Below are 14,551 nucleotides of genomic sequence, written 5' to 3' on the forward strand. Positions count from 1 at the left end.
CAAACTGTCCCAATCCCTTTTTATATATAGGAACTGCCTCAGGGATATATGTGGAAGCGGGAATCTGAGTGTTTACCTATTCCTCCCAAAATCAAACGACTTATTGGGAGTTGCTCTGTCATTTGTTGCCCAGACATTATTCCAAGATGTAGAGGAAGACTCTAAATCTTCTTCTAAATCTTCTTCTGCTGAGAAGAATAGTATTTCTAAAAGACAGGAGTTGCAGACTCACCAGCAGGTGGAAATTTATATTCACGAGTTCTTTAATCTAGGCTGTTTCAGAAGAACAATTTTCTTTAGACAGATGCAACTGAAAAGCTCTACCAGGCCACTGACAGCTGAATCTTTTGGAATTTTTGCCATTTGGAAGACTGGCTATTATGTGTTCCACTGAATCTTTATTACACGTCTCAGAGATATCATACATCTGGAATACTTTCTGTACAAGCTCTCAGAGACTTAATGCTTATTAGGGTTAACTACAAAACAATCTGAAAAGGAAAAGAGGTTTATGCTTCTGCATATGTTTGGTAAATGTTGAGTTACAGAAAAGCACTCCAGAACTCAACTGTACTTCGGCATACCCAAATTCAAGAAACATTTCCTACCTTCACTTCAGAATACACTAAGTCACATTTTCTTTTATAAACACATTAATTTTTGTTTAAACAATTGCAATACATGGTTTCTGCAGCAAAAATTCCTCCTATAGAATATACTTTGAACCTACATATTTATTTTGCCCAGAATGATTCCGCGCTGTAAAATAGTTCATTGGCTAGTTTCTTGTAACAGTAACTAGAAAGGGGTTGGTTGGTCATAATTTTTTCTTCTTTCTCTCTGTATGTACATTAGAAGTCTATTGTGGTAAAAGTATTTTGGGTCTTTCACATTAAGTTTGTATTATTGCAAATACTAGTTATTCTTTTCAGTATTATATTTTTTCCTCCTTTTGCATATACCAACATACGTTTAAATGAAGACACGATCTTAGTAAATGATACTAATTAGAGTGGAGTTTTCCCATTCAATGCATCTACATTTTCTCCAATATATATAATTTTGCATTTTTCTTCTCTTTTGCACAACTGCCACTCAGAGTATTACTTCTGGAGTTACATTTTGTATATTTTTCACTTCGCTTCCTTCCGGGCCAAGAAAATGTTGATTTTCCAACAGCTGAGCACTTTCACTGCAAAACTGTTCTTTTCTATCTTGTGGACCTGGACTTTTGAATAGATGTTTCTTCTGGTGCATTCCCAGGGCAGCCGCCGTCTTGCAAATTTTGGGGCACTGAAAGCAAGCGTATCCTTTTCCATTATGCTCACGCACATGCCGTTGCTCGTGGTTCCTTTTGGTAGAAAGGTACAGGAAACTCTGTAAGCAGAACTGACAGTGGTAGCGTTTTTCTCCAGTATGAATTCTTTCGTGTATTTTGAGCGTTTCATTTAAAGTAAATGCCTTATTACAGTATTGGCAGACAAAGTCTTTGACACCTAAGTGAATACGTTCATGTTTCTGTAGATTTCCAGGAACTGAAAAACATTTCCCACAGGTTTTGCAGGTGTAGGGCTTTTCCCCAGTGTGACACCTCATATGCATTTTTAAGGTGGATGGACTTTGAAATTGTTTTTGGCATAATTCACAAATGTAAGGCTTTGAAGTAGCTACATGCCAGTGTACGTGGTCTTGAATTTCTGCGGTGGAAGATTTATCTCTTTCACAGAGCTCACAGTGAAGACTGGGCATTTCTGTGTTCTCTTCTTGACTGACAGCCTTTTCTTCAGGAGCATTCCTGAGTGCATACTCTCGACTGCATGTACTGTGACTTTCCATAACGGTGTTTCTGTTTCCATGCTTTTTCCTCCATTTGGTCTTTTTCATTTTTCTTAGCTGTTTAGATTTCTTTTTTGGTTTGTAATTGTAATACGGTCTCCAGGGCTTATCACTGGAGTCCTGATCACTTACATCATCACACATTTCTGTCAGCTCCAGGCACTCTGAGCTATAGAGCCTAGATGGGCTTCCTTCCTTTATCTCCATTTCTGATTCCTCAATTAGATTGTCCTGTTTGGACTCGTGTTTAGATTTGCGGCCCCTTTTACAAAACAGCTTAGATCCTAATATATGCCTTTTTACAATAGCCTCGTTACCAATTTTTACTGTTATTTGGCAAAGAGGAGCAACATTGCTGTCAGTAGATGTTCCAGGTAAGGCAGGCTTTGCAATGTAAGTTTCAGTTTTACTCGATTCTTGAACAGTATTAGTGGTTTTGCTAGATGAACCTCCAGATCCTTGGACGTGCTGCGTATCCTCAGTTGCTTCTGCTCTGGTGCACTGCAGTGTTTTCTTTTTCTCCTTAATAGTTTTTGGTTTGGTAATGCATTTTCCATAATTATCTGACCCATATTTACTGTCATCACTTACAGACTGACTAGGTAGATTACTAGATGATTCTGTCTTACTGTTTTCTACAGAAGTGACTGTTTTACTGTGCATTATTACCGATGAAACTCTGCTACTGTGCATTATAACAGAGGGTGCAGAACTGCTGTAACTGATTACAGAGGTTGAATTTTCATTCACGTTAGTTAAAGACACAATTGAGGAATCATACTCATGAGAACTAGAGTCATTCGCGGCAGTGGGAACTCTTTTGTCAGCTGTGAAAAAGTCTCTTTGCAGGTCAGAATTTAAGATACTTACTCCCCAAGAGGAAGAATTCTGAGTATTTGTGGAAGATGCTGCATCATTACATGAAGAGGTGTCCAGGGCAAGAGTTCTGTTGTTTGATAGTATATTACTTTGAAAATTCAGTGATGGTAGCTCAGAGCTAAGAGAACTCTGAATGAAGCAGTTACTAGAAGCAGTTTCATTAGCTTGGCTACTTGTTTGAACATTTTCATATGCAGAATTTCGGAAGGACTTATAAGGTAGTCGCCTGCATTTCATAGGTAGAAGACGATAAAGTTTGTACGGATACATGCTTGGTTTTAAGCCTCCATTGGCTGTCTTCTTATTTACTGAGAGGCGATGGTCAATTGCATGGAACGATTTCTGATGATTTTTTAGAATATAGTAAGTCATAAAAGTCTCCAGGCAGAAAATGCACTGATAGCGTCTTTCTCCGGTGTGCCAGATCTCGTGTCTGGTGCGATACTCAGCTAATGCAAATACTTTGTTGCAGTAGTGACAAGGGTATGTTCTTCTCCAGGAATGCACATTTGCATGTCTTCGAAGGCTTGACAATGTTACATAACTACGTTTGCAAACTATACAAGTATATAATATCTGCCCATCAACAACTTTAACCAAATGATCTGTTTCTGGTAAAGTGCAGTTTGCATTAGAATAATCAGTGATGCTGTTTTCAGACAATACAGGCTCTGCGTTTGCATATGAACTTCCATTCCTTCCATCCGTGGCAGTATAGTTATCTGAAAAATTTTGTTCATTTCCATTGTGAACAGATAAGCTACTTGATCTCATACAGACTTGTTCATGACTTTCCAGTATATTTAGATTTGCAAATTGCTTGCTGCAGTATTTGCATACGAAAGTTTCCTGATGCTCTGAGTGGAGCTGAAGATGAGTACTGAGTAACGCCCTGTCACTGAATGATTTTGCACAGCAGGTACAGTTGTAAGCAGGTGGAACAACAGTTGCTGCAGATCCAGAGACATTAGCAGATTTGTTTTCCTCTTCTCTGGGCAAATGGAAATCTCCTGCTTTATTCTGAGGTTTTGGAAAGGAAATAATTCTCTGGCCATTAACTGCTTCACATGGGGTTTCTGTGCTGGTCACTGTAGAGGCTGGTGCTTTTGCTACAGCCAAACCAGTCCCTTGGGACTTGAAAGCTGCCTTAGGAGTACTGCATGCTTGTTTTACTGGCTGAACGAGTGGTGTTGCTTGGTGGTTTTCATAGTGGTCTTCAACCGTCTTGTATGAAGGGCTGCTGTCCTGTTCAAAACACGGTGTTCCTTGAAAAGTATCTCCCCCTGAAGAAACTGCGTAGGAGTGCTCTGCCAGTGTACTGGCTGGCTCGGCATCTTTGCAAGCGTCACGTCTGTCAAGGCTGATGTTGGGTGTTTGTATTGTCTCAGATACCTTTTTAAAGCTTGCCCTCAAATCAAGTGGAGAAAACAAACTGTTTTCAGTTTCAAAAATTGAGAATGCATTTGTAATTCGTGGTCCATTTGTCACAGCAGATTCTTCGTGTCTCTTTTCATGTTTTTCCTCTTTAACAGTCCCTTTCTCATTGATGCAGTATGCATAGGGGCAGGGGGAGCTTGAAAAATTAACATCTGTAAGATCTTCGAGAAATGATATTCCCAATTTTTTCCCTGCAGCTGCAAGGTCTGTTACAGTCTCCTGCCTCTTAACAACTACTGTGGAACTGTAGATGTAGTTCAGTATTTCTGTAAACACTTCAGCTTTGAGATCATCTAGCTCCAGTACATGACCTGAAATACAGATAGTACGACTCCAAAAAATGTTTTTAAAGTAAAGGCTTGAAGCTGCCAGCACATTACTATGGGCTTTAAATTTGGTGTCTTCCACAATGATGGTGACATCACATAAAATACCCCTAATGCGCTGTTCGTTTAAAATGGAAAGTACAGTGTCACTGTGGAAGTCGTCCTTGAGATCCTTTGAATGGGACATGACTGTCATCTACAAGGAAAAAAAAGAACAGTGTAAATATATTTTGAGGCAATTTTGATTCATTTCAATTACATATCAAGTTTATAGTTATGTATTTTTTATAATTGTTTTTAAATGTATTAACTTTTAAAATGTTGAGAACGAGTAAAATGTTATCATAGCATTTCAGGTTGAAGTCACTTAGGTTCATTCATGCCAACACCACTGAAGGTAACCTGGCTTCTCAGGACAGCAGGGATGATTTATATACAGTGATAACCAGGTAGAAATTATTTTCTCCCAGTTGTCTGACACTGCAATCTTAGATGCATTATCACCTTCATCAGTTGCATATTGTTCCCCATTTCATTTGGGCTGTGCTACTGTCTCAATGTACAAGTCTCTATAGATCCTACAGATATAGCACCTGCAGCTCATGGGTGGGAGGCAGAGATCTTCCCTGCGCCTGCACTGCTCCATCATCCACACAGTGCCTACCACTGGGGACCATGGCCACCAGCTTTTGTTTGTGCCACTGGGTGCATCTGCTCAACTTCACACTAATGACTCACTGAACCTTTGAGGTAATTCCCTCAGCGCATGACCACGGTATTTGGCAGGCGTTATGGGGAAGGAAAGTTGAATCGCTGTGGTTCTGTGGATACCAAGGACTTTGTTTTCTGGGGCTGCTTGTCAAACAGTCATGTTAGAACACAACCACATTTGATCAGCTTATTAAATTGGTATTTAAAACAGGGATCAGAGATTCCCATGAAATAAAATTTCAACTACAGGATAAGGCTTTATAAACAACTGAGTGCAAAAGCAACAAAGTTTTGTAAATGATAGTGGAGTACATGTAACATTGTTTACACACTTTTTTTTTTTAATAGTGATTAAATTTTCTTAGATAAATAGTTAAAACCCTGAAATTATAAATTCAGGGAGTAAAACGAGTAATAGAACATTTTTTCCTTAGTTAATAGATTTATAGTGTTCACTTTATAGTGTAATAGTGTTTGTTCTTAATTTCTACCAAATAATAAGATTTCATTGCAATAGCAAATACTGTTAAGTAATTGCCAATTTATAATAATGAGGTTCAGTGTTGACCAAAAAAATGTTTAGATTATCCAGACTGTGCAGTATGACTATGCAGTGGTTTACTGACTGAAATAGAAGATGCAAAGTATGAATGAAAAACAGACTGATGAAAGCAACAGATGGATTTAACATCATGTATATGGAAAAAATCTCTCGCTAAACCAGATTATTTTTTTGTTTCATTCAAGCATCAAATGATAGGGGTTGTTTTGGTTTGTTTTTTGTTTTCCCCCAAACTCCAAGTTATGTTTTCAACTACTGCTGACCAGGTCATCAAGAAACAGTTGTCCTACTGACACTCACCAATCACAACAGTAAAAAATCTGCATATTTAATTATAAGACCCTTTTCTTCCAATTTGTGTAATCAAAATGCACCTTAAAGAATGACCAACTGCAGGTATTTTGTAATACAGGTTAAAAGAGCCCCATGCTGTAGTGCTCTAGTAAGACGGGAATACCTTCTGAACATTCCAGGTTACTCTTCCAAATGGAAATGCCAAGCTTAAAAATTATTATGGCCCTTACTGCCAGAAAGTTTACATTTAAAATGCTAACTTATTTTTAAGATGGGTCAGATCCAAAGAGTGAAATAAGGTTTCGACTCATATTCACGAAGCAAACAGCAATGCCAGCTGAGAACACATTGGTTCGCTCACCCAAGCTATTTGAAAGTAGTCCTTCATTGAAAACAGGCTCTTTATCACAAAGTAGTAAGGGACACAGACACTTGCTCTAGCTGATCTAGTTGCACTTTGGACAGTGTATCACAAAGCCTATTTCACTGTAAATCAAATCATGGAAAAAAAAAAAAGAATAACAGTCTTACTGTTAAGGCAAACAAGGTACTTGTACAAAATATAATTTGATATATTTCGGATGAGGCTTGGAAGTAACATTTGTACCTTACAGTGTAGCCACTGTTTCTGTCAGGGAGATTATTACCCATGCAAATGGCCCAAACTGCTAATACATTTACTGATTGAGAATTGTCAATGCACAAAATTCAGAAAAATCAAAATAGTGATTTTTAAGGAATATCTCTGATGCTTATATATACCATGGACAGAAGGAAGTGAATTCATCAGTACAGGTGTGATAGAAATGTAGATGTGTATTATTTTGATTATCTGGTCACTCATAGCTGTAAATCTAGATGCATTGTTTTGTGCCTTTAAATTATAAAATCATAGTTTGTTCATTACATTTATTTGACTTAAAATAAGAAATATTTATTCATTTGGAGTGATAATATGAAATTCACAGTAATTGAGTACAGTTATTTTCTTTGGTTTGGTATCTGAAAAGACGTAAATAATTTTAAATTGTTTCTATCATATCAAGTCCTAGACAGAAAGAATACTGACAAGAACACTTCTTCAAGCAAGCGGCCACTATCACATAATTGATTCTTTTTTCTCATTGACAATGTCTGAGATTACATCTAACTTGCTCATGTGATGTTGTACTAGAAACCAACTGTCAGACATCAAAAACATTTCACAACGGGAGCTATTGATAGAGTTATTTTCTGAGTATAGGAAATAAATGATGTCAGCTCTACTTCCCAGTGAATTACCCCCAAAGGAACTTGCCTGTTTTTTTCTGTTTCTTTACAGGAGACAGATGGTTTTAGTTCAAAGATGCATCATCTGACATACAGTTTGCTAAATATATCAGAGTTTCATACTAAGAGGCATTTATATGCAAAGTCTACAATGTATTACCCAAGTGTTTTTAGTAGAAGTCTTACTATTCAACTAGCTATTTCAAAGTTTACCCTCTTGAGAAGAGAATCTTTTCTATTTCTACTTGAGTGTACATAGATTGCCAATTTTTGTAGCCTGTGAACCATGGACATGGTGGTATGCTGAGTAAAACATTGAGCTAGATTCCTCGTGTACAAGCAGCAGAAACTATCATTTGCTTTTTGGACATGTACTTTTTTTTTTCCTGTGTGCTAAACCATCTGCTATTGTAAAGTTATACAGAAAAATTCCACAGAAAATTAATTTTTAGATCCAACACTTTTTGTTTCTGTTTCAAACTATGCATCCCCAAAATAGTCCATTTATTCATGCGTGTAATGATTTTTTCTACTGGCTTTTATTTTACCTGTCTTGCTTCCTTCATTTGTTAAAAATGTACCTGAAATGCTGTAAAAACAGAATGTCCTACCTAGCACACACACAAATGGATTATTTTAGGAATAGTTTACATTTCATTTCAAGTTGGTATGGCAAGAACAAAACCAGCATTTTAGTTTCCAGGAGTTGTCTGCTGTAACCAAGAAACATAGAATTCATCAGAAAAGATATCCATCTTCATTATTATAAAAGGTAATTATAACATTACCTCTTCTGACATCCACAGAATACCACTGCAGAACAACATAACTTCTAATGTTATTTTCATATTTAACGGAAAGATCACAGACTGGTGCATCCAAATACAAATTTGACTAGCCATGCCTCATAGCTGATACTGCTAATTATAAGAACTAGATCAGTCAACTCCACATGGACACTGCAGAGGCAAGATGCCACTGCTGATTTTTATATCAATATTATTTTGAAGTGAACAAAGATCACAAGAGTCTTTCTGACCTACAAATACCAAATATAACAAATTTAAAAAAAATCCTACCAAAGAACAGTTCCAATCTAGGAATATTATTTTTAACTCTTGCTAAACTTTGAAATCTATTGCCAGGCAAGTGTACCACATTACCCAAGAGGAGACTTCAGTCCCCTAAATTTAAAAGACAAGATAATGGCACCAACAAAATACCATTAGGGCCAGTTGCCTGTACCCAGGCAAAATAAAAACCAACAAGAGTCTGAAAAACTGTTATTACAGTTTACCAACTTTCTCTCTGTTTGTTTTTAATTCCGAACATTTCCACTGGGATTTTAAAGAAGGTGCTAGTACTTCCTGGTACCACTCGTATGGCAGTCACTCAGCTTCATAGGGCCTCACTCCTCCAAGTCCACCTGGGCAGGTTGGCAACGCAAGGCTGCATGGACCAGGCGGCCTTCAGCCTGCCTCCTGCCTACAGCCTCTGGTATACAGGGAAATTTTAATGACGTCTAATTATATTTAACAGCTTGCAATGGCTTGCAGCTTAGTGCTATGCTCAATGTAGCGATGCACTACTTCTGCAAGCACACTGACGTGTTTTCTATTTCAGACTCTTGGTTCTTGCATCCTTACCTATTGATATAAAATTTCGCTCTTCTATTTGTTACAGCTTCGTAGGCATTATGGACTTTAAATCATTTTTTTCACACCGCTTCCTCTAACTTGTAATTCAGACAGCTGGAGGGTGGCAAAACAGCCCAAGAACGCTTTTAGTATTGGCATTCCCTCACTTCCCAGCTCGGCCCCACGAGCTCATCGCACGAAAGCAGCCTTTAAGACCTCCGCAGCCCTCGGGGCAGCCTTTACCCAGCCTCGCTCCTCTCCCCAAACCGGGGGGTCCCCCGGGGCCGCAGCCCCCCGCCCGCCGCGGCCGCCAGGGCTCGCCCCGCGGCCCGGTGCCGCCGCTGCCCACACGGTGGAGCTGGACGCCTGCACAAGCCCCGATCCCTGTAACGACCGAAGGCAGGCAAGGGAGGCTGCTGTCCCTGTGCGAAGGTGATCTGCTCCTCTGGGAGCTCAAACGCCACCGCCGTCCGACCCCGTACGAATTACACGCAGTCCAAGCTCCCGGCGCAGCACCTTAGCGTCAGTACATCGGCCTGTCTCGGAGCAGAGCCTCTGGAGGCAGCAAACATTGGCAACCCCTCAGTGGCAGATAACGCGGAGGCGCTTCCTGTTTATGCGTAATAGTGTGCCCTGCGCTCGGGGCTCAGCCAAGCCTCGAGCCGAGGAAGCGACGCACATTAACCTCCAACATGATTTTTCCTAGCACCAGCACAAACGCTTAAGCAGTCTGACGCTCGAATGCAGCACAACTCACTGTTTCTGAGCTACAAGGCGATTAAAACCGCGTCTGCGGGGTCTCCCTCGGCAGCGAGGAAGGCGAGGGCGGCAGGGCGGGCGGCGGGCTGACGGGACAGGTGCCGGCTTCCTGGCGGCGCGGGGCCGCCGATGGCGGGCGGGAGGGCGCCGCCGCCATTTTGCGGCGCTAATCCTCGGCGGCCGGCCGTGCCCGGGGCTGGGGGAGCACGGGCTGCTGCCGGCGCCGCGCTGGTTTCCGCGGGTCGGTTTCACAGCGAGCGTTTTGTGCTTAATTTACGCGGCCACGTGTGGCGTTCAGAGCATTAGGCAAGTTGTTTGTAGGGAAGCACTGCAAATTTAAAGCGGTGAGGAAATCCAGCGATTCCCTATATCCGAGCCCTGTTTCTGTGATCATCAGTGCGGTTTGGTCCACAACATTTAGTGTTCCTTTTAAGCCTAACAAAGGAATTTATTTGCCTTACTCTCCTTCAAAGCCTTTCTCACATGAGGAAAGAGAAAGCATCTGTGGAGAAATGGAACTCAGTACAGTAACTTCTGCAACTCTCCACTAAAAAGGAGAGAGATGAGGTATTTCCTTTAAGTAACCATATCTGAAATAAGTTACTTTCAGATCTTGAAGTACATTTGCATTTACCTTCTTTCCTTATTTGATTATCTTGTTTTTAACCATATATAAATTAATAAAGTATCAAGGAGATGCATATTTTGAGCAGTCATTCTCTAATTTCTCTTATTTTAAATTATTTATTACCTCAGGAAACAAGTGCAACAACACTACTAGTGCTTCAGAAGCACTAACAAATGTAAACCTAAATAAAGAAGGAAGTAGTTTTGATTTGCTTTAGCTATATACCCCAATATATTTGGTACAGCCTTCCCGCACATATTACTCCCTCTGCCTCTTTCCCAGGTACTCGGAATCATGAAGCTAAGGAAAAAAAGGGTTTTGAGTCAGGTGGAAAACAGATGTGACGTAAGTGAGAAGCAGATTTTTGTACTCGCATGAAGGTTACTTTAATCTTGGCCTTTGTCTATTGCTTATGTACTGTTGCTTAGTATTGTTTTAGGCATATATATCTATTAATATGTATTAATGAAGATTTCTGACAAGAGCCATAAGACGTATTTGTAACAAATGTTTTGTCAGTAGGAATACAGTAATATGGATTAAATTAAACCTGTTGTAATACATTAAAAGAAAGAAATAACCATGCATTACTGAGCAGTAATAAATACAAGTATCATTTTAGATTAAGTGAATCAAATTTAAGGAAGAATAGGTTTTGAATTCCCACTAAATCTTCATTAATATTGCTTTATTTGTATTGTTTTTAAAATCAGAGGTACAACTGTCATTTGTATAGCAGCTATCCTCAATTTAGAGACATTATTTTATTTGTTCTTGATTCTTTGATGTCCTGGCAGTCTTAGTATCTATAGATAATATAACAGAGTTGAAGAACTGACTTGTTTGGTTTTTTTTGTGTGTTTGTTTTAATTAATAGTGTGTTTTCTTAGGGCAATTTTAGCTCATCAACTATACAAAGAATCACTTTTTCTGTGGCCAGCACTGTAATTGAAGGTGCTAATTTCCACAAATAGGTTTGAGCTACTTGGAATTCACAGTCACATCAGCTCCTTATATATTAAAAACACTTCAGAGTAAGAAATTCTTTATGAGGCCATCTTGACTGCACCCAAGACTTTACCTTCCCCTTATAATGCTTCATGTAAAAACGTTTAGATGCAAAGAAAATGGATTACTTCTTACATGGTATAATTAATTACAAGGTATAGAGAAAATTGCCAGTAAAATTCTTTAAAATGAATAAATAATCCCAAGGCTGCTGGAGCTGCTGTGTGAATGCTTTGCTGAAGTCTGATAATCTCACTTCTGCAAATCATGGCACGTGGTATTTTTTCCTTAAGAGTATTTCAGGCTGCCCAGGAAAAAAAAAAAAAAGTTCCAATATTCCTCTCTAGCCAAGCAGTTTCAGTTCTTAAACAACAGCAGGAAACAACATATATAGCATTACCATCTCTTGCAAATTCCTCATGAGTGACAGGATTTTGGACAGGACTTGACTGGTTTCATTCTCAATGCCTTGAGAAGACCAGCCTATCGAGGATGCTTGGATGACTGCCTTTGCTCTCACAGCTGAGGCCAAGGCGACTAGTGATGCTGCTGAGAAGGAAAACAAAGCTCTTCGCCCATCAGGCAGCCCAACACTTCACTCAGGCAGCCCAAAGTGGCTCCACTCCACTTTCTGTTACATGAGCAAGGGAAAGAGTGGCTTTGCATAACCCTTATCCTCTTCCACAGCTTTGAGTGGAGTTAGACAGGGGAAGGAGCCCATTTTTGGAGGCCTGTGGCAGCTGCCTGCTGCTCAAAGTCTGACCAGGACAGGAATAAGCCTGGCAGAACTCATTTGATTCTCAAGCTGCGCATATGCACCAAAGAAAGAACAAGTCTTTCCCTAAGGTATATTGGCTTCAATATTCATTTTAGTTAACGGTGTAATCTAAGTCCCATTAACACTAAATGCATACAAACAATTTTGAAGGTATAACTAAGATTGTCTCTCCACCAGTCTAAAGAAGAAAATGAAGCAAATGCAATACCTGACATAAATCCAAATTCTTCTTTAGCACAAAATAGAAAAGCTTATGCGCTATTGCTACTAAGAATCAGCTGACTTTACATCTTGCTATCTCTGAACAATCTCAACATTATTTCCATTTAAGTCTTCATTTTTTTTTCTATGCTGCTGACAAGCTACTTTCTAGCCTCCCACACTTCTGGGACAGAACACAGTCCTTAGCAAGCATAGATCAATTGCAATCATGAAGCTATGTTTACAGACAGTGTTTTCCATTTTTTTATTGTTGACCGTTGTCAACAAAATTAGCAAATTAAACCTTTAAGTTCTGTTCATTTTGGACAATTGCTATGTTGTACTCTGTTGCCCATTCGGTTATCAGAAAGACAAAATAAAAGTAGTGCAACCAGCCTCTTATTTTCAAATTTTCAGAGGAAACAGCCTTTGAATATCTGAATCAACATATATAAGAGCAGCAGGCAAATTGTGTGCTCGGGAGGCCACTATTATTCTTGGTCAGGTGTGCTGGGGACCAGGCAGATAGAGCCATTGTTGCCCTTCACTACATACAGCTGATGCAGCAAATCCTGCTAGGCTGAAAACAGAGCTACATCCCTTCCCCTGGCAACACCCCTGCTTTGGTGGCCTGCTCGATAGCCAGTTTTGAAACTAGAATAGGTCTTAAAGCTGTTAACTAGCCACCACTGATTGCCAATGTTCCTTATTTATTTATTTATTTATTTATTTATTTATGGCATTTATACTGCTAAAATTTAGCATGCCAAAAGCAATGCATAAGTGATAGCTATTACTCTGAATCATTGCGTAAGTGTGGCAATTAATTTTGGCAACTGGCTTGACACAGAGAGTAACTTTGGCTGTATGTTCTTAAATATTGTTAGACTCCATTCTATGCTGACCCAAGCCTTACTCCTCTTCTGTCCTGCTGTATGCTTCCAACCTAAAAGCTAGAGCAGGGCCTCTGTGCAAGCTATTGGGGAGGACTGTGGCAGTGAGAAGAAAATCTTGATGGCTCTAGCTGTGGTTTGTGCTGCATGCTCAGCCACTAATGTGAATTACCTCAGGTACAAATCGTAGCCTGACAATGAGCTCAGTTCAGATGGGGAACATCAAGAAAAAACAACAACAATCAGTCAACTTGCATCTCCCTAATAATTCCCTGAACTCTTACTGACTCGAAAGGCTTGATAGTATTGTAGTGCTTGATGCTGTATAACAACATGGTTTATGGTTCAAGACCGTGAAAAGATTCATGTGATAGTGTTCAAACTATCTGGAATTATACTGGATTCTGGTTTACTTGACCATTGAGTGTTACAGAAATGTTTAACATTTTCAGGATAATTTTTATGTGCTAAATCTCAGTGCTGTGTTACGTATGAAGACACCTCTCGTAATGCATACTACAAAAAATTGAATGGGAATGTTTTAATTGACTTGAAGAGGGTTTTATTTAGGCTATTGATTACAACAACTTAATTTAAGCTCTGAATTTGCAGATCCACATTTGTACTGTCTTTTTACTTATTAGCATTTTGGACTTCTCAGACGTCATCTTGGGGGTAACAATTAAGCCAAAGGGTTGTACAGTTTTCATTTTATATGCAAATGAATACTTTGAGAAGAAAGGCCAAAAATACTGTGTACATAAACTTGCTGAAGTCAGTAAACAAATTTGTCAAAACGGATCTTACGTATCTGAACTTTTTAAATCCGGGAATATAAAACAAAACAGTACGATACAAACACTCGCACAGAAAGTATGAGTACTGCCTAAATGCTACGTCCAAATCTTATTCTGAAAGCCCATGAACAATTGCCTTTCTGACTTCTACAGATTTTTCTCTTTTCCCCCCTTCTCTTTCTGTTGTTGACTGTTAGAAGGCAACGTGTTCACATCTCTTTGCCTGGATATGTTGGATAGAATGAGAGTGCTACAACAACACTAGGTTTTGTTGTTGTTGTTGTTTAAGTGGCTGTAGTTTGTCATCGTGTTAAACAGAATAATCATACTTGCATCCAAATGCTGGTGCAAGACTCAAATTTACAATGGCTGAGCATTTCTGAAAGGCAACAGAAACCTTCATTTTCATGTTCTGTTGTCATAAAGGAGTTCTATTAAGTATTCAGAATCTCAGAGAAAGGTTTCAATTTGCAGACCAAACCCAGTATGTCAATTTCAAGTCCCATTTAAAGCTCAATTTAAAATCACAAGAGATT

General features: G+C 39.2%; 1 protein-coding gene and 1 long non-coding RNA gene across 14 annotated transcripts in view; one reads left to right on the forward strand and one right to left on the reverse strand.

Moving 5' to 3' along the window:
• The window catches only part of LOC118247272 (uncharacterized), a 55,435-nt gene that overhangs the window by 3,215 nt on the left and 37,669 nt on the right, over window positions 1–14,551 (forward strand). The gene's annotated exons all lie outside the window — the stretch shown is intronic.
• The window catches only part of ZBTB38 (zinc finger and BTB domain containing 38), a 43,674-nt gene continuing 29,371 nt past the window's right edge, over window positions 249–14,551 (reverse strand). For 2 of the 11 annotated variants that reach the window (XM_050712630.1, XM_050712631.1), the window contains 2 exons: window positions 6,407–6,531; window positions 961–4,674 (listed from right to left, as the gene is read on the reverse strand). In XM_050712630.1, coding sequence (XP_050568587.1) covers window positions 1,096–4,674; window positions 6,407–6,433 — 3,606 coding nt within the window. In that variant the 5' untranslated portion in view covers window positions 6,434–6,531 and the 3' untranslated portion in view covers window positions 961–1,095. Of the gene's footprint in view, window positions 4,675–6,406; window positions 6,532–9,467; window positions 9,551–9,708; window positions 9,955–14,551 lie in introns of those variants that run through there. The other 9 variants (XM_050712636.1, XM_035545134.2, XM_050712634.1 and 6 more) reach the window with 6 other exon arrangements.

The sequence above is a fragment of the Cygnus atratus genome, chromosome 9, assembly GCF_013377495.2.
Source record: "Cygnus atratus isolate AKBS03 ecotype Queensland, Australia chromosome 9, CAtr_DNAZoo_HiC_assembly, whole genome shotgun sequence".
Taxonomy (NCBI): Eukaryota; Metazoa; Chordata; class Aves; order Anseriformes; family Anatidae; genus Cygnus; species Cygnus atratus.